The 19,317-nt window shown below is 55.0% G+C and overlaps 1 protein-coding gene across 1 annotated transcript in view; it reads right to left on the reverse strand.

The window, feature by feature from the left end:
* The window catches only part of LOC123369263 (maestro heat-like repeat-containing protein family member 7), a 43,222-nt gene extending 24,123 nt beyond the window's left edge, over positions 1–19,099 (reverse strand). The window contains exons 1-9 of the mRNA XM_045014638.1: positions 19,013–19,099; positions 13,893–14,029; positions 12,786–12,886; positions 8,858–8,953; positions 7,513–7,592; positions 6,006–6,129; positions 5,286–5,372; positions 2,974–3,078; positions 1,692–1,827 (exon numbers count right to left, since the gene is read on the reverse strand). Of these exons, the coding sequence (XP_044870573.1) occupies positions 1,692–1,827; positions 2,974–3,078; positions 5,286–5,372; positions 6,006–6,129; positions 7,513–7,592; positions 8,858–8,953; positions 12,786–12,886; positions 13,893–14,028 (865 nt within the window). The 5' untranslated portion in view covers position 14,029; positions 19,013–19,099. The remainder of the gene's footprint in view (positions 1–1,691; positions 1,828–2,973; positions 3,079–5,285; positions 5,373–6,005; positions 6,130–7,512; positions 7,593–8,857; positions 8,954–12,785; positions 12,887–13,892; positions 14,030–19,012) is intronic.
* Between the last annotated feature and the right edge of the window lie 218 nt (positions 19,100–19,317).

Consider the following 19,317-nt stretch of genomic DNA (forward strand, 5'->3'; position numbering starts at 1 on the left):
CTGATGTGGTTCGCGGGTCTGCTGGAGGAGCGGCACAGCTGGTGGAGTGGAGCCAGTCGTGGGGAAGGCTGCAGCAGAACTCCACGGAGAAGCGGGGCAGTCGGCCCTGGCCCACGTAAGGTGTCCCTAGCACCCTGAGTGTGCGACCCCCCCCCCATTTCCACCCAGGCGGGGGGGGGGGTAAAACTCTGCAGATAAACTTTTGAACTCTGGGGTGGCACTGACCAGAGACTGAGACTTTTGGGTTGTTGGACTTTGGGGTGATTGGACTTAAGACCCTAAGGACAGTGCCAAATGTACTTGGAGGTGGGTTTTTGCTTATGGTTTGTGTATAGTCCTGTTTGTGGTGTCTCTCCAACGTGATGCCACATTGTTTCCCTCCTTTATTAAAAGGATTTTGCTACACTCAGACTTTGTGCTTGCGAGTGGGGAAGTATTGCCTCCTAGAGGCGCCCGGGGGGGTGGTAGGTAATTGTCCCAGGTCACTGGGTGGGGGCTCGAGACGGTTTTGCATTGTGTTATTGAAACGGAACCCCTGGATACTGAACCCGGCCCTTGTTGCTGCCAACTCAGAGGGGCAGAAGGGTTACATTTATAAATCTATGATGCGCCAAAACCTTGAATACTGCCTGCAGTTCTGGTCGCCCCATCTCAAAACAGATATACCAATATTGTAAAAGGTGCAGAGAAGGGCAACAAAAATGATTAGGGGAATGGAACAGCTTCCATATGAGGAGAGATAAAAAAGATGGGGGACAAGGGTACACTTCAAACACGGTATCGCCGTAGCTGCACTGGCACTGTAGCGTTTAAGTGAAGATGCTCCTATGCAAACAAGCTCTTAATCCACCTCCCCGAGAGGCGTTGGCTAGGTGAGTAGGAGAGGTGCTCCTGCCGACAGGGGTGTGGATTTTTCACACCCCTGAGCAATATAGTTATAACAATATAGGTCTGTAGTAGAGACCTGGGACTATTTCGTTTAGACAAGAGATGACTAAGGGGGGATATGATAGAAGTCTATAAAATCATGACTGGTATGAAGAAAGTGACTAGGGAAGTGTTATTTACTCCTGCACATAACAGGAGAACTAGGGGTCACTTTATGAAATGAATAGGAAGCAAGTTAAAAACAAACAAAAGAAGGTATCTGTGCACACAATGCACAGGCAACCTGTGGAAATTGTTGCCGTGGGATGTTGTGAAGGCTAAAAGTATAATTGGATTCAAGATAATCAGGGCATGTAACCCCATACTCTGCATGTCCCTAAACCTCTGACTACCAGAAGCTGGGACTGCATGTCAGGGGATGGATCACTCAGAATTTCCCTGTTCAGTTCATTCCCTCTGAAACATGAAGCACTGGCCACTATCTGAAGACACAATATTGGGCTAGATGAACCATTGGTCTGACTCAGTATGTCCATTCTTATGTGAGTTATGAAGAGTAGAATACGGATAGAGGAAGCTAAAGACATCGGGGGAAACTCCATGGCTTGCAGGACTATGGAGGGTTTCTTTAAAAAAAGTGTATTAGGAACAAAAGAAATCGTAGCAGTGGTGTAGGCTCATTACTAGATGGAGACTGTTTAAAAGGTTGCAGAAAAGGTGGAAGTGTTCAATAAATATGTTTTTCGTGTTGGAAACCCCATGTCAGTGTATTTAGGAAGGACAAGGGTCTCCAGTGCTCTTACATTTTAGCAGCTGCATGAAGGAGAAGAGGTGGTGAAGTCCCTCCACAGCCGATTGCCAGATCTCCTGCTCCTGCTCCACACAGCACAGAGTGAGACACCCCACCAGCTGGCCCAGGACTCTGAACTCCTCCACTTCCTGACGGAGAGAAGGAGCAAAGGGAGTCACTCGCCCCTGCAGACCTAGCGCAGCGAGTCCCCCTGGCATTGCCCTAGCAGTGGGTTAGAACAGGGGGAGGCAGAGGCCACCGCAGAGAGACTGGGGACAATGAGAGCAGGAGGAGCTGTGGGGCCCATCACCAGGGGCTGAGGAAAGCTCAGCAGGGACGGAGAAATCTGGGCAGCAAAGTCAACAAACGTTACCCCCGAGTGGGGACCCAGGTAACGAATGAACTAACGTCCAGTCTCCATCTCAAGGGCAAGTTCCTAATCCCAGCCCCTTCTCCCATCCCCCTCCCTTCTTTGACCTCAGGCCCAGGAGCTTGGAGTCACCTTGGACTCCTCTGCTCTGCCTCCTGCCTCTCTCACTCCATCCTGGAGCTCCCCAGAGCCCTCCCTTTCCGCGCCACCCCCAGCCTGCCTGCTCTCTCCTGCAGCCTTGTCCTCTTGTCTCCCCCTCCTGCAGCCCCTGCACTGGCTCCCTGCTCTTCCCCACCTGGCACCAAGCCCCTTGCCCTCCTCTCCCGGGGTCTGCACAGCCTCCCCACTCCCACTCCCCAGTTCTCTGGCGCCTTTGGCCCCGCCCATCCCTTTCACTGTGTCCCCTCCCACCTCCCTCCTTCTGTTCTGCTGCCCCAGCCTCTGGGGGCACATCATCCGAGCGCCCCCCTCCAGCTGCCAGAGGGGAAGCCCTTCCACAGGGGGGATGGAGCATCTGGAGCAGCTCAATGGCCCTGAGCATGCAGAGCAAGGGGCGTTCATCTGGCAGCCTGGCAGAAGCTGATGCCAAGGCATCCCACAGGCGTCTGACAAAGGGGGTGAACAGACACCTGGGTTCGGAGGCTGCTGTCAGGGCAATCCTGTGTAAATGCATTGACCCTGCAGAGCAGACTTTGGTGCTAGGGGAACAGCGGGGAGAGTCCTTGGAGACAGAATGATGGGACTTGACCCAAAGCCCACTGGAGTCAGAGGAAAGACCCATCGACATCAGGGCTCGTTAGATTGGACTCCTACTGAGGATCTTGCTGAGTCACTATTCTAGGCCTGCATTTTCCATGCCAGGGCGTGCTGCACCGCGAGGCTGTTCAGTGTAGTTAGGAGGTGGCCAGGGTCACAGGCTGCTCACCTGGAATTTGCACTGAGACCCCATGAATTCCATCAGCCACCTGATCCTTCCCACTGCCCTCAGCCGCTCATGTACCTCCTTGGATGTGGTCCAGGGGAGCAGGACCTGAGAGAAACAAATTGGGACAAATTGCTAAGGAGAAGTACCAAAAAATAGTCCAAGCACATAGGGAGAAAATCAGCAAGGCAAAGGCAAAAATGAGTTCTAACTGTCAAGGGACATAAAAGACAATCAGAAGCAGCTCTATAAATGCATTAGGAGCAAGAGAAAGACAAAGGAAAGTGTGGGGCCACTACTCAGCAGGGAAGGAGAGCAAAGAATGGATGACACAGACAAAGCCAAGGTGTTTAATGTCTTTTTTGCTTTAGTTTTCACTAAAAAGGTTAATGACGACTAGATGCTTAACACAATATTAACAACAAGGGGGCAGGAATACAGGCTAGACTAGGGAGAGAACAGGTAAAAGACAATTGAGGTCAGTTAGATGTATTCAAGTTGGCAGAGCCTCATGATATTCACTCTAGATGGAGCTAGGCAAAGCAATCGCTGAACCTTTAGGAGGGTTGAGGTCCCAAAGGACTGGAGAAGGGCAGACACAGAACCTGTCTTCAGAAAGGGGAACAAGGAGGCCCCAAGGAATTATAGACCTGTCAGCCTAACTTTGGTACCCAGAAAGATACTGAACAAGTTATTAAACAGTTTGTAAGAATCTAGAGGAGATAATAGGGTAATAACAAATAGCACCATGCCAAACCAATCTAATTTCCTTCTTTGACAGGGTTACTTGCCTAGTGGATGGAGGCAGGCAGTATATGATGATGTATATGAAGTTTAGTAAGGCTTTTGACACAGTCCCACAAGACATTGTCCTAAGCAAACTAAGCCAGTCTGATCCAGATGAGATTACTATAAGGTGGGCGCCCAACTGATGGAAAGATCGTACTCAAAGAGGAGTTATCACTGACTCGCTGGCAAACTGGGAGGGTGTCTCAAGTGAGGTCCCCCAGGGGTGTGCCTGGTCCAGTACTAATCAATATTTTCATTAAGAACTTGGTTAACGGAAAAGAGAGGATGCTTGTAAAGTTTACGGATGACACCAAGCTGGGAGGGGTTGCAAGCACTTTGGAGGACAGATTAGAATTCAAAATCAGCTTGCTAAATTGGAGAGTTGGTCTGAAGTCAACAAGATAAAATTCAGTCAAAACAAATGTGACGTAACACACTTAGGAAGGAAAAATGTATAAAAACAAAGTGGGGGATAACCGGCTAGGTGGCAGTACTGCAGAAAAGGATCTGGGGGTTATCATGGGTCTCACACTGAATACGAATCAACAGTGTGATGCTGTTGTGAAAAAGGGAAATGCCATTCTGAATTGTGTTAGCTTGGAGCTCTGTGTCCAGTTGCAGGCACCACGTTTTAAGAAAGATGTGAACAAACTGGGGCCAGTCCAGAGGACAGCGACAAAAATGATCAGCAGTTTAGAAAACCTGACCTGTGAAGAAAGGTTGAACGAATTGGGCATGTTTCATCTTGAGAAGACGGAGGGGGCACCTGTAACAGTCTTCAAATACGTTAAGGGCTGTTATACAGGGGATGGTGACAAATTGTTCTCCATGTCCCCTGGAGGTAGGACAAGAAGTAATGAGCTTAATTTGCAGCAAGGGAGATTTAAGTTAAATATTAGGAAAAAGTCTAAGGGTGGCTAAGCACTGGGACAGGTGACCTAGGGAAGTGGTGGACTCTCCATCATGGAGGTTTTAAAAAACAGGCTGGACAAACACTCAACAGGGACAGTCTAGGAATGCTTGGCCCTGCCTCAGTGCAGGGGGTGGAGTAGATGACCTCTTGAGATCCTTTCCAGCCCTGCACTTCTGTGATTGTCCTCTTCCCAGGTTCTGGGATCGAGGAGACCGAATCTCTGTTAAGGACATTTCCCTCTTTTGGAAGCACAAACGACCTACAGAATCTACTTCCTGTGGCCCCAGAACTAGAATGTTGGGGGAATCTAGCTCCGGGCTCTGGCCAGGTTGGTGGGGCCCATGGAGAGCACAAAGGAATGCCAGGTTCACATGAGGGCTCAGTGGAGAACACAGGAGATCCCGCCCACGCTCCTCCACACCCACCCCATACAGACGTTTTTCAGATATAGTGGGGGCACTTGGCCCTCCAGCCCAAGAACCTTTGTAGAGAACGTACTCTGAGGAGCCGAAGGCATGGGGGTGTCCCATGCTTGGGATTAAACAGAGCCTTGGTCCCTGAGCCCCACCCCAGCTACAGGACTACTCCCCTTCCTGCCCCCACGCCTCCAGACCTTCAAGATGATTTGCAGCACCAGAAGGTTGGGCTCCTGATCCTCGCACACCAAGGCCTTCAGCATCTCATCCATGGTTTTCAGAGTCTGCGTGCAGAGCAGAGGAGAAACCAGAGCAAGTGGAGTTACCCAGCCAGGTGATGAACCAATGCCCTGGCGTGTGACACCCCCCCCCCAGGTCATAGCAGCCCCTGGTATTACAGCTCACCCACTCACTTGTACCCGCAGGGGACCTACTACAAACTCCTCTTGGCAACAGGGCCCCACCTGTCTTTGCTCTCCCCAGAAAGCCCACTGCACACAGTCTATCCCACTGGGAGAGTCAGACAGGACTCCACATTTGGAGGGCAGATTTCCAGCCAAGCTTCGGCTCCCCTGGCCTATGTGCACCTGAAGCAGCCGATCTCAGGCCTGTGCCCCCAGCCACGCATGGGGGATGAATGTGCTTGTGAAGGGAGTGTCTGTTCCCCACTAATTGTCAGTGCATGTGAAGGATAAATGCCTACTACTGCTGCCCTAGGAGGGAGTTACTCCTTTATCTGGGCCTGTACTTTGGGGCCTGTGCTTTGGTGCTGCAGGTCCTGAGCTGAAGTCCTGTCGGGAAGCTGTGATCATTACACTCTTATGCCAGTGCCAGGTAACCCAGGGGACAGTACACGAGCGAGTGGCAGGATTCCCACTCAGTTTGGGATGGCTCAACATGGCCGGTTTGGGGCTTACTTTGGTGTAGAGAGCAGCCTCCACCTCCTCCATGGTGTGTGCTGGAGGCAGGGAGAAGATGCTGGAGAAGCAGGTGGCGAGTAGGCTGGGTCGTGTCAGGACCAGCAGCGGTAGCTTCATTTTGCTAAGAGAAGAGACACATGCGGATTTGGGGTCTGAGGCGGGACTGATGTGCTAATATTGCCCTCAGGCTCCCAGGACATGGAAACACCTGCGGGGGCTCCAGCTGGCGGGTGGCAGATGAGAACAGGCCAGGGGGTGGTGGAAGGAGTTGGTGCTGCCTTCTCTCACACCAGCAAGCAGGGACTTAGTGTAGCCTGCAGCTGTCTGCTGTGACCCCACCAGCACTCACCGGCTGGGGCAGAGATCGCTGCGCTTCACCAAGAAACAACATCCTGCAAATGGCATGGACGGGAGACTAGAGCCTGCTGGCACCAAAGCGCCTCTGAACCCAGCGGCCACAGTGCAGAGGAGCCTGCCAGTCCTGCCCCACTGGGGGCAAGAGACCCTCCCACCACAGCCATCTGCACTGCGGCTGCACAGTCCAGGCCAGCACAGAGATGCTGCATCAGCCCGCAGCCGGGCAGAACCGAAGCAGGGATCTAAGCCCTGCCCCTGCCCATTGCTCTCAGCCTGCTGGACAGGGCACACAGCTGTGTGCAGGGGGGCAGGAAGGTGGGGACAGCCCAGACAGCATTAACCTCTTCACCCCCACTGCCAGAGCATGGCCCCAGCACATGCAATGAGGTGCCAGGTGACTACTTGAGCTGCCCCTGCAGCCGCACCCCTCGTGGCAGGCGGCAGCCAGTGAGGAACAGCTACGCCCACTGCTGATGCAAATCCCTCCCCCTCTCACCCCCGCAGAGACGCGATCATGGCCAATGCCGTCGCCTGCCCCGTTGTCAGGAAGCCAGTGCGCAGTGGGGAGAGCTGCTCCAGCTCCTGCCCCGCCTCCTCTTCCCATTCCTGGGGAACCTATCGAGCCAACAGCGAGAGCCCAGCTCCAGCCAGCAGCATCCATCACCTTCCAGACGCCTGATGGACAGGGGAAGCTCAGAGCAGGGCGCTAGCGGCACTGAGAGAGAGCCCCCCATGGCACAGGCAGTGCCAAGTGCCAGGGCTCAGCCTGCCCAGCCTCTCAGCCACTGGGAGTCGCTGAGCTGCCAGTGTGACGCAGCTGGCACCGACTCCAGTCGCTCCGCTCCAGCAGCACCTAACAGCCCCTCTCCCCCCAGAGGGGACCGGTCCTGCCTTCCACGCTCCCTCCACCATATCTTCATAAGGCCACGTGGAGAGGTCACCAGGCACTGAAGGATCCTCCACCACCTACCCACTGGTGCCAGTCCACATGCACCAGCACCATCATCTGGTGCCACATTTCCTGGGGGAATCAGAAGATGGGGGAGGAGCAGAGGGGGGAATGCCCTGGAAAACTGGCCATGCCAAGAGGCTGGCGTGTCTGGCTGCACGTAGCACTGGCTGGGGCTGGGCCGGGCAGGCTGGGTACCTCAGCTTCATGATGGCGAGCATAGCTTGCTGACGCATCACGCCGGTCAGGGAGTCGACGGACTCGTGATCAATCAGCTCCTGAGGAGACAATGTGGGGAAATGCCAGCTGGGCTCCAAGCTCCTGCAAGGCTCCGACAGGGGATCAAAGCGCAGGGCCTGCAACACGTGGGCTCGGCAGCCAGGTCGTCCTACTGCAGGCTTGATGGTGTGCAGGGCTCCAGCCGGGGAGCGCAGTGCAGGGCCTGTGCTCAGTGTCCCAGTGTCACGCGCCAGTGCTCTGCAAAGGCTCCATCAGCATTATCACCCAAGGACTCCACCTGAGATCAGGCCCCCTTGTGCCCGGTGCTGCACACACACAGTGAGAGCCAGTCCCTGCCCCAGAGAGCTCATGAGCTAACTAGACGAGACAAGGCATGGGAGGGAAATTGAGGCACAGAGGGGGCAGTGACTTGCCCGAGGTCTTACTGCAGAACTGGGAGTAGAACCCCGGTGTGTTGAGCCCCAGCCCACTGGACCACCCACCAGCCCACGCTGTCCCACGTTCAGGGAAGGGAGGTGCTGTCCCACGCTGTCCCACGTTCAGGGAAGGTCTTTCTGCAGCGCTGGAGAGCAAAGACTTTCCAAATCTACGGAGCAGATTTGTTGCTAGTTCCCTAGTGGGCACTGACTGCGGAGTGTTGGGGCTCTGGGCAGGGAGACTGGCGTACACAGAGCGACCCGGTGACTTGGGAAGCTGGGTGCAAGGGAACAATCTACGTTTCAATACAGTTATATGTTTAGGAACAAAGACGGCAGGTCACACCCACAGCATGGGGGGTCCTAACCTGGGAAGCGGTGACTCTGGAAAAGACTTGGCAGTCATGGTAATCAGCTGCCCATGAGCGCCCAGTGCGAAGTTGGGGCCAAAAGGGTTAATGCCATCCCAGGATGTACAAACAGGGCAATCTCCAGTTGTTAGAGAGGTTATTTTCCCTCTGTATTTGGCACTGGTGCGACCGCTGCTGGGATCCTGTGTCCAGGTCCGGTGCCCACAATTCAAGGAGAATGTTGATAAATTGGAGGGGGGTCAGAGAACAGCCCCAAGAGTGACTGAAGGACTGGGAAACATGCCTGATAGTGAGAGACTCAAGGAGCTCAATCAGTTCAGCTTAACGAAGAGAAAGTTACAGGGTGACTTGATGACAGTCTGTAAGTACCTACAGGGGAAGCAAATACTGGATAATGGGCTCTTCAGTCTGACTCGATCCAATGATTGGCAGCTGAAGTTTGACAAATCTGCAAAGATCTCCAGGACAATCACTAAACCCGCCAAGTAACACAGCCCCAGTGTGTGTTTTACTCACCTTTATCTTCCCCACTAGCAGGCCTTTGTCCATAAAAGCAGGCAGGTTGCTGAGGGTATTGATGGAATCCAAGAACTTGAGTTTCTTGGCCTCGTCCTACACCCCACAGAGATTAGACACAAACAGGAAGGTTAGCGTGGAAAGGAGCTGCCAGTGGGAGAGATGTCAGAAAGCTTCCCCCCAGTGCTGCTCAGGCTTTGATATGCCAAATGGCAGAAGGCCATTCATCTGGCAACAGGAGTGACTATCTGGGGAGGGCAGGGCAGCTCTGTATGAAACCGGACCAGAGAGGGAGCAGATCTCACGGGGTAGGTGTCCAGAGAGGAACTGCAACATGGCAGCTAAGCAGCCAGACAGTGTTAGCAGGGGCTTGACAGAGTGGGAGGAACATCTGGGTGGGACACCCTGACACCCCAATATTCACCACTGTCATGTCATTAGGATATGTTTTGTACAAAGTACATATTGTAAGGTATTGTAAAAGTCTTTATCTGCTAGACATTAATGTCTCATTGGATTGTATGTGCTATCGCTGTATGTGCAGTTATGAAGTTCAGCTATGTATGTGTTCCTGAAACACGTTGTGAGGTTCAAAACAACCTTTCAGGTACAACAGTAAAAATGCCAAACAATGGCTTCTTGAGGAAATGCACACAAACAGCATAGAAACCTCTTCGAGATAACGCTACACAGTGGGAACTGTTGGACCCAGGTCGCAGCAAAAGAGTTTTCCAGCAGGTGAGAAGAGGAGATAAAAGGGGAACAATGACATCGGGGGGACCTCACGCTCCCTGCAGTAAGACACCTGGAAACACCTGAGGGACAAAGATTGAACTATGAGAAGTGATGGTCCCAGGCTGGAGAGAGATTCCTAACCTGTGTAAGAAAACCTGGGAAATCCAAGCTGCACAGCAAAGAATCTTAAGAATCTGCCAGCCTGAGAATTTGCTAGTGTAGATCCTATCTATCTAGTGTGGAAAGCTTAGTTTGTATGTTGTGTTTATTTACTAAGGTAATCTGCCTTGTTCTGTTTGCTATCTCTTAGAACCACTTAAAATCTACCTCTTGTAGTTAAGAATCTTATTTCTTGTTTATACCATAACCCAGTTTGTACAATTAGTAACTGGGGGGAGGGGCAAAGAGTTGGGCATGCCTCTCTCCACATCAAGGGAGGAGGCAAATTTCATAAAACCTTTGGGTCTGTACTCCAAAGGAGGTGGGCACCAGAGTACTGGGACAAGCCCCTTCAGCTGAGTCTTCCCAGAGCTGATCTCAGGGTCTGTGTCTTTCTGCAGCTGGGCGTGGCCCTGCCTGAGTGTATGGCTGAAAGTGGCTTGTGAACTGAGCCTAGGGCCGCCCAGAGGATTCGGGGGATTCAGGGACCCCTTCCATAAAAAAATAGTTGCAATACTATAGTATCATGTATTTGGAAATGTAAAAAATAACCAGTGAAATACATTCAAAAATTAATTTTTAATAATTTGAAAATACACCTCTACCTCGATATAACGCTGTCCTGTGGAGCCAAAAAGTCTTACCGCATTATAGGTGAAACCGCATTATATCGAACTTGCTTTGATCCACTGGAGTGCGCATTCCCCCCCACCCCCCAGAGCACTGCTTTACCGCGTTACATCCGAATTCGTGTTATATTGGGTAGTGTTATATCGGGGTAGAGGTATACATGAAATACATGATTTTAAAACATTAAATGCTTTAATGTGTGTGTCATAACTATAAAGGGAAGGGAACTGCCCTCCTGTGTACAATACTATAAAATCCCTCCTGGGCAGAGACACTAAAATCCTTTTACCTATAAAGGGTTAAGAAGCTCAGGTAACCTGGCTGACACCTGACCCAAAGGACCAATAAGGAGACAAAATACTTTCAAATCTTGGGGGCGGGGAGGAGGCTTTTGTTTGTGCCCTTTGTTTTGGTGGTGTTCGCTCTTTGGACTAAGAGGGACCGGACATCAATCCAGGCTCTCCAAATCTTTCTGAACAAGTCTCTCATATTTCAAACTTGTAAGTAACAGCCAGGCAAGGCGTGTTAGATTTAACTTTGTTTTCTCAACTTGTAAATGTTCCTTTTTGCTAAGAGGATTTACCTCTGTTTGCTGTAACTTTGAACCTAAGGCTAGAGGGGGTTCCTCTGGGCTCTATGAATCTGATTACCCTGTAAAGTTATTTTCCATCCTGATTTTACAGAGATGAGTTTTACCTTTCTTTCTTTAATTAAAAGCCTTCTTTTTAAGAACCTGATTGATTTTTCCTTGTTTTAAGATCCAAGGGGATTGGATCTGGACTCACCAGGAATTGGTGGGGGAAAGGAGGGGGGATGGTTAAATTCTCCTTGTGTTAAGATCCAAGGGGTTGGATCGGTGTTCACCAGGGACTTGGTGAAGAAGTCTCTCAAGACTATCTAGGGAAGGGAGTTAGTATTTAGGAGTGGTGGCAGCAAAACCAGATCTAAGCTGGTAGTTAAGCTTAGAGGTGTTCATGCAGGTCCCCACATCTGTACCCTAAAGTTCAGAGTGGGGAAGGAACCTTGACAGTATATATACATTTGCAATTACATAATGGGCTGTCGCTGGGTGATGGTGATGGTTGGTGCCAATGTCTGGCGCTGCCTGGGGGTGGCGCTGCTGTTGCCCAGGGCTGGGTAGGGAGCTGGGCTCAGGGCTGGGGGCGTGTCAGGAGGGTGTCCAGCTCAGAGGGGCTTACCATGCTGCTTACTCCCGCCTCCCCACTCTCCCAGAGCCTCAGAGCGCGCCGCGTCCAGGAGCTTTCCTGGCCCCTGGACAGCACTGCAGCAGCCTGGCTCCATCGGGACCTGAGCTCACAGCCCCTCCCCTTTACCATGCGGCTCTGAGCGGGAGGTGCTCAGGCCCCGCCCCCTTACCATGGGGCTCTGAGCAGGAGGCGCTCAGGCCCCACCCTCTTACCATGTGGCTCTGAGCAGGAGGTGCTCAGGCCCCGCCCCCTTCCCACGCAGCTCTGAGTGGGAGGAGCTCAGTCCCGCCCCCTTACCACGTGGCTCCAAATGGGAGGAGCTCAGGCCCCGCCCCCTTACCACGTGGCTCCAAATGAGAGGAGCTCAGGCCCCGCCCGAGCCACGCTGCTTTAGCTCTGTCCAGGGCCACTCCTGGAGGCGGTGCGCTGAGGTGCCGGGGGATGGGGGCAGGCGGAGGGAGCCTCTGACATTCTTGTGGGGGCCTCTGCGTGGCCCAGGGCCTGGTGCAAATTGCCCCACTTGTCCCCCCCTCTGGGTGGCCCTGCGCAAGCCCAGCAAGACAAGGTAAAGGGGGCCCAGGCTGGCAGAACAGGCGGGCTCAGTGGTATCCCGGTACATCAGGTGGCACCTCAAAGGGGCTGGAAATTGAAAATAGACAAATTCAAACTGGAAATGTACGTTTTTAACCAGGGGCGGCTCTAGGATTTCCGCTGCCCCAAGCAGGGCGGCACGCCGCGCGGGGGCGCTCTGGCAGTCGCCGGTCCCGTGGCTCCGGTGGACCTCCTGCAGACGTGCCTGCGGAGGGTCCGCTGCTCCTGCGGCTCCGGTGGAGCATCCGCAGGCATGCCTGCGGGAGGTCCACCGGAGCCGGCTGCCGCCCTCCCGCGGGACGCCGCCCCAAGCGCGCGCTTGGCGCTGGGGTCTGGAGCCGGCCCTGTTTTTAACAGAGAAAGTAATAGACCATTGGAACAACTGGGAAGTGGCATGGTGGGTGACCTTTTGTAACTCAAGGCAGGACATTTTTAAGATGCTTTAGTTTAAACAGGAATTATTTGGGGGCTGGTCACTGGCCTGTGTTATACAGGAGGTCACAGTGGTCCCATCTGGCCTTAGAATCCATGCATCTTCCGGAGAAGGGCGGATGGTGCATGTGGACAGGGCACTAGCTGACAGGTCAGAGGAGGGCTCTTAGTACCTGTTCATTGCTCGTGAGAAAGGCGTTGATGTATTCCAGGGCCTCTTTCTCCTCCGAGTCTGGCCTCATAAAGCAGGAGGCGTTACAAGGGGATGGTGAATCTGATCAAAGACAGAGCAGTGGTAATACCTGGGTCTTCCATGCTGCAGGCTGGGTGACAGAGATCTTAGAGAAAACCCTTACCCCCTCACTCCCGCCCCAGCAGGGGAGCAGCCCCGATGCACAGCAGGGTCTGGCACAGCGATTCCTGGCTTCCCCACCTCTTTGCTGCCCAGCCCAGCAAAGATCCAGTCAGAGCCCTGGTTCCCAACAGCCACCCCACTTCCCCGCCCACCATGCAGGCTCAGTCTGGGGATTTGGGGAGCGTCACATCTGGAAGGAGGGATGATGTCAGGCCATGAGTGGTGTCCCAACTCTCCAGGCCATTGCTGGAGGGGGCAGAGGGACTGGCAGTGAATTGCTCTGGTCCTCGTGTAGGAGAGGGAACAGTTGCCCAGTCTGTGTGAGATATGGGTACCCAGAGCATGCCCGTTCTGCTTGTTCTGACTGCCTCTCCTGCCACCAACAGCCAGCCAGAGCCATCAGGTGTAACCTGGGCAGGCACTGAGCTCCCATCATCAACACTCCCCCCCAAATGCCCTGTGCTGGGACATGCAACAAAGGAGCCAGCAGATGGGGCTGCAACACCAGAGGGCATCTTATGCTCTGGCCGGCGCCCTGCCATCCTAGGCTTTAACAACCCACCCTGCACTGAGCATCCCCTTCAACGGGTGGAAAATATCCTCCAACCCTGCAGCGTGACAGATCAGGGTGGGCAATTCAGTCAGTCTCCACCTCATGCTTCGGCCGCCGTTTCTAATGCCCCAATCAGCTCTAGAGGCTGCAGCTGCTGCCAGCAGGAGGGGCCATTCCCCCCTGCCGGGGTTTTCCTGTCTCTCCATCTCATGGCAGCTCAGAGCAATACAAGGTCTATGGAGTCTTCTCTCCCCAGTGACACACTGGTCCTGCCACCCAACCCCCAGAGGGGCCAGGCCCCACCACAATGCAGGGACATGGCCCCGGCCATTTCTGCAGCCCCCTCCGCCCACCCAGGAGGTACCCACTCACCGGCATGGAAGAGCTGAGGCACACACAGCTCCTGCTTCTGCTGTGGGCTCTTTTGCCAGCTCTTCCATTGGGAAGGTTTCGTCTCCTCCCAGGCACCGATGGGCTTTGAGGGGTCCTTGGGGGCTTCTTCAGCCATCCTGCAAGAAGCCAGGACAAGGCATTGCTTGTGAGTGACGAGAGGTGACTGCCCCGTTCAGCATCAGGGCCAGCCCAATTATTTCTGTTCCACCAGCGCCTGCAGATGCCAGCTGAGATCAGGGCCCTGTTGCACCAGGTGCTGCAGACAATCGCTGGGCTGTAGGGCTCAGACTCTAACTAGCCAAGGCAGCCAGCAGAGAAACAAGGGAAGGGATGTGCTCAAAGTCACCCAGCCAGTCAGCAGGACAAGCAGGATTAGAACGCAGGTCTCCGGATGCCCATGCCAGCACCCCATCCCGCAGGCCAAACGGCCTCCCCGAGTCACTCCCACCTCTCCTTCTGCTGGTTCACAAGCTGCACAGTAGACAGGCTGGATCCAGCCACTCAGGATTCTTCCTGCCCAGGGAAATTACCCTAATCCCTTCCCCCAGGAATATTGGGGCCATGGCAGTTCCCAGGTGGGCGAGGCCAGGGGGGTGGGGTACCTGGGGCGGGCTCGTGAGCAGCAGGAGTTGCTCACACACCCCCGTGAAAGGGCAGGAGCAGAAGGTGGGAGAGCGGCAGGGAGGCTGGTACCTTCTCTTCCAACCTGCCCAACCTCAATTGCATTTATCCTGACCGCCCCCTGCGGGGCAGGGCCTGGCTGCTACCCTCACTGAACAGACAGGGAACTGTGGCACAGAGGGAATAAGGGACTTGCCCAAGGCTACGCAGACTATCTCTGGCAGAGCTGGGAAATGGCCATGGGTCTCCTGGGTCCCAGGCTGGCACCTTCTCTTCCAACCTCCTGCCCCCTTTGTCCCTGGTTCAGTGTGAGCTGTGGGAGCTCTCTGGGGCACAGGAGCTGGCTGGTGCCCAGATGGAACAACGTTGCCTATTGCACAGATCTCACTTTTCCCGAACATTGAAAATGTGGCGCGGGCGGAAACTAGCTCCCCACATCTGAACGCTCCGCAACACTGGCGGATTCAGATCCAAACCTAGATCAGGCTCCAAATTCACAGCTGGCCCCTCCCCCTGATCTGGAGTGGCTGAGACTCCAGCGCTCTGTGGAAGAGACCAACAAACGCCAAATCCTGGGGTGGGCTTCCCCCAGAGACAATCTCGTGCTGGGAAGGGAGATGCCTAGAGCCGGCAGCTCCACCACTCACGCTCCCAGCTGCCTGGGAATGAGCCAGGATCAGAGCTTCGGATAGCGCGCAAAGCCCGGATCAGCACCCCCAGGCCTGTGAGGGACCCGCACCACCTAGGGGTGGTTGATTTCACAAAAGAGGGAGCTTCCCACAGACTCTCCAGCTCCCTCACCTCTCATGCTTCTTCCCATTTGCCTTTCATCACCGCCACATGGACCAAGTTGGCCACCAGCTGCCTCCCTGTCTGGACACTTACCTGGCCCCATCATGGCAGTGGCTGAGCAGAGGTGGCCAATAGAAGATTCTCCTACCTGGAGTCAGGAGTGGGCAGAAGACTGCGTGTAAATGGTCCACCCACTTTCTGCTGCCGGTGGCAGAGCTGAAACGGCTGGCTCAGCGTTCCTCAGCAGCACGTGCCGGCTCTCGCTCTGTCAGAGCCAAGCCTGGCAGTGAGGGGATGAGGCTGTGCCAGCCAGCAGGGGGCATGTCACAATGGGCAGGTGAGTCACAAGCCAGCCAGTGTGTGACTCCCCAGCCATGGGATGCCCCAGCCCAGACTAGTTCTGGCCTCACAGGGTTTAAGAGCCTGTCCTTCCTCACTGGGGTCATGGGAGGGACCTTCCGTGCCCCACAGTCACAGACATTCGGCTGGAAGAGACCGCTGGACTCGTCTAGTCCCAGCTCCTGCAGAGCCCCTTCCTGCGTCCATGCAGCTGAAGCCAGGAGGTTGCCGGATGGATCCCTGAGTGGGAGAATCAGTTCCATCCCGGCTCCTCCTCCTCGTGACAGTACAGAACGGGGGTTCCCGAACTCTCTACTCCTCTAGCTCCCAGCCCATGCTTTAAGAGCAGCCTCCCCGCCCAACTGAGTCTCAGGCCTTGCTAGCCACTCAGTGCCACAGCAGCCCCAGGAGATGATTGTTGCGGGGGTCTCAGCCCGGGGAAGGCAGTGACTCCTAGAAGCAGGGAGCGCAGCAGCACCATAGCTCAGGGAGGTCTGGCAATGCCAGTGGCTGGCTGGGGTCTGACAGCCCAGGCACCCAGAGCAGATTGTCAAAGGCCAAAACCCTCTCACCACCGGCTCTGTAGCTCCCCCTTGCTTTTGGTCTGTCTTAGGCACCATCCTAGCCCTCATCCCCGTGGCATCAGAGCACTGCCCAACCTCGATTGCATTTAATCTAACCACCCCCTGCAGGGCAGGGCCTGGCTGCTACCCCCACTGAACAGACAGGGAACTGTGGCACAGAGGGAATAAGGGACTTGTCCGAGGCCACGCAGAGTATCTGTGGCAGAGCTGGGAAATGACCATGGGTCTCCTGGGTTCCAGGCTGGCACATTCTCTTCCAACCTCCTGCCCCCTTTGTCCCTGGTTCAGTGTGAGCTGTGGGAGCTCTCTGGGGCACAGGAGCTGGCTGGTGCCCAGATGGAACAACGTTGCCTATTGCACAGATCTTGCTTTTCCCGAACATTGAATCTGCTGCTACAGCCATACCAGGGCCCACCAGGATCCTTGCAGCTGGTCAGTGCTAAGTTATGAACTGTGCTAGGTAGGGAAGATGAAATAGATCTTCCATCACTAGCACAGCTCTGTGTTACTGTGGACTCACTGCGGGCTCAACCCAACCAGCCCTCCTCACAAGGAGCCTGTAAATCCTCCAGCCCTGCTGTTCTCCTTTGTATTTCTGTAGTGCCCAGAGGGCTCAGTCCGGGATCAGGGCCCCGCGGTGCTAGACATTGTACAGACACAGCCCGATTCCCCCCACGCTGCGTCTCCTGAATGGGGACTGGAGGGAGACCAGGACTGGAGTAGGACTAGGAACAAGGCTGGAGCAGGCTCAGACTGTTGCCTTTGTCAGGCAGGAGCAAGTTCCTGGCCCTGGAGTGATGTTGAGCAGACTGAGCTGCTGCTGTGAGACTGATATAGCTGCTCTGGGAGTCACAAGGCCAGTTCCTGGCTTGTGGATTGGCTGGAGCCCAGCACAGGAGGGACTCAGCCCCTTACAGATGGCTCCCAGGGCGCTTGGCTCCCGGCCCTGCTGGGTACTGACATGCCAGGTGCCGGGGGCGAGGTTCAGCGCCAGGGAGGAGATTGGGGAGGCAGGCGCACTGAGGTGGGGCTGAGTGGGCAGGTGCTGAGGAGCTGTGGCTGGCTGGCCAGCAGAGAGGAGGAGCAGCAGCTCGGCTCTGGAGGGCCCAGCTGCAGTTCCACACAGGGCGCTGCCAGAGCCTGGCAGGTGGCTGGCTGAAGTGGCACGTTGTGCTATGGCGTGGGCAGGAGCTAGCTCCCCACATCTGAACGCTCCGCAGCACCGGCAGATTCAGATCCAAACCCGGATCTGGCTCCAAAATCACAGCTGGCCCCTCCCCCCGATCTGGAGTGGCTGAGACTCCAGTGCTCTGTGGAAGAGGCCAACAAATGCCAGCTCCCCCGCCACAAGGCAATCTCGTGCTGGGAAGGGAGATGCCCAGAGCTGGCAGCTCCATCACTCACATTCCCAGCTTCCTGGGAATGAGCCAGGATTAGAGCTCTGGGTAGCGCGCAAAGCCCAGATCAGCACCCTCAGGCCTGCGAAGGACCCGCACCGTCTGAGGGCGGTTGATTTCACAAGAGAGGGGGCTTCCCACAGACTCTCCAACTCCCTCACTGTGACAAAGTGGGACTGTTCTTAATGTTGCCTCTGAATACTGTAGGGGTGCCTCAGTTTCCCCTATGCATTTCTTAAGTCTCTAGGTGGTGGGATAAAGGCCAGTGTGCATAAATGGCTGACACTGTTTCCGGGCAGCTAATGGCCGGGGCCCTTCCCTCCTGCAAGGGGATAGCTAAAGGTGTTGGAGAACAAAGAGATCAGGTGACTTCCTGGCCCGGGAAAGAGACAAAGGCCAGAGAGCAGGGGCTGGAGAGTTTCACTTTGGAGCTGGCTGGGGATGAGGAGTGAAGTGCAGATGTGGGTGTCTGGCTCACTGCCCCCCAAAATGGACCCGGCTGAGGGGTCCTGTTCTCTGGACCTACAAGCTCTGTTTTAGACCGTGTTCCTGTCATCTAATAAACCACTATTTTCCTGGCTGGCTAAGAGTCACGTCTGACTGCGAAGTAGGGGTGCAGGACCCTCTGGCTTCTCTAGGACCCTGCCTGGGCAGACTCACTGTGGGAAGCACAAGGAGGGGCAGAGGATGCTGAATGCTCCAAGGTCAGACCCAGGAAGCTGGAAGCCCTGTGAACTTCTGGCCCAGAAGAGCCTGCTCACAGAGAGGAGACTTCCCCAGAGTCCTGACTGGCTTCATAGGGAGCAGCTCCAGAGTATTGCCCAGGGACTCCATGACACACACCTCTTATGCTTCTTCCCATTTGCCTTTCATCACCCCCACATGGCCCATGTTGGCCACCAGCTACCTCCCTGTCTGGACACTTACCTGGCCCCATCACAGCAGCGGCTGAGCACGTGGGTGTTGTTGTATTTAGCATCTCAACCCCACCATGGAGCAGGGACTTGCTCTCCCTACTTTGCTCAGGCCCAGAGCGTCAGGGACTCACCTGATCTCACTCAGAAGACTTACAGCAGAGTCCCAGCCCAATGCCTCATCTACCAGCCTGTGCCGCCTTCCCGTGCCTTGCCACCAGCCCCGCTAAACCCTCCTCCTTGTCTCCGTCCCCTCTGGGCTTGACTGGTGCGACCCCTTCTGTTTAGCCGCCCCAGACTCCCTCCTGTGCACATGCCGCTGCCCACTTCCTCACTGGCACCGGGCTAGACAGCCAGCACCAGGGCACTTGGCAGCCAGGCGCTCGCAGAAGGCTCGGTGTGGCTGGCGATGCAATGGAAAAGCAGAGGTGGGCAATAGAAGATTCTCCTACCTGGAGTCAGGAGTGGGCAGAAGCCGGTGTGTATATGGTCCACCCACTTTCTGCTGCCGGTGGCAGAGCTGAAACGGCTGGCTCAGCGTTCCTCAGCAGCACGTGCCGGCTCTCGCTCTGTCAGAGCCAAGCCTGGCAGTGAGGGGATGAGGCTGTGCCAGCCAGCAGGGGGCATGTCACAATGGGCAGGTGAGTCACAAGCCAGCCAGTGTGTGACTCCCCAGCCATGGGATGCCCCAGCCCAGACTAGTTCTGGCCTCACAGGGTTTAAGAGCCTGTCCTTCCCCACCGGGGTCATGGGAGGG

This window comes from Mauremys mutica, chromosome 4, assembly GCF_020497125.1.
Source record: "Mauremys mutica isolate MM-2020 ecotype Southern chromosome 4, ASM2049712v1, whole genome shotgun sequence".
Taxonomy (NCBI): Eukaryota; Metazoa; Chordata; order Testudines; family Geoemydidae; genus Mauremys; species Mauremys mutica.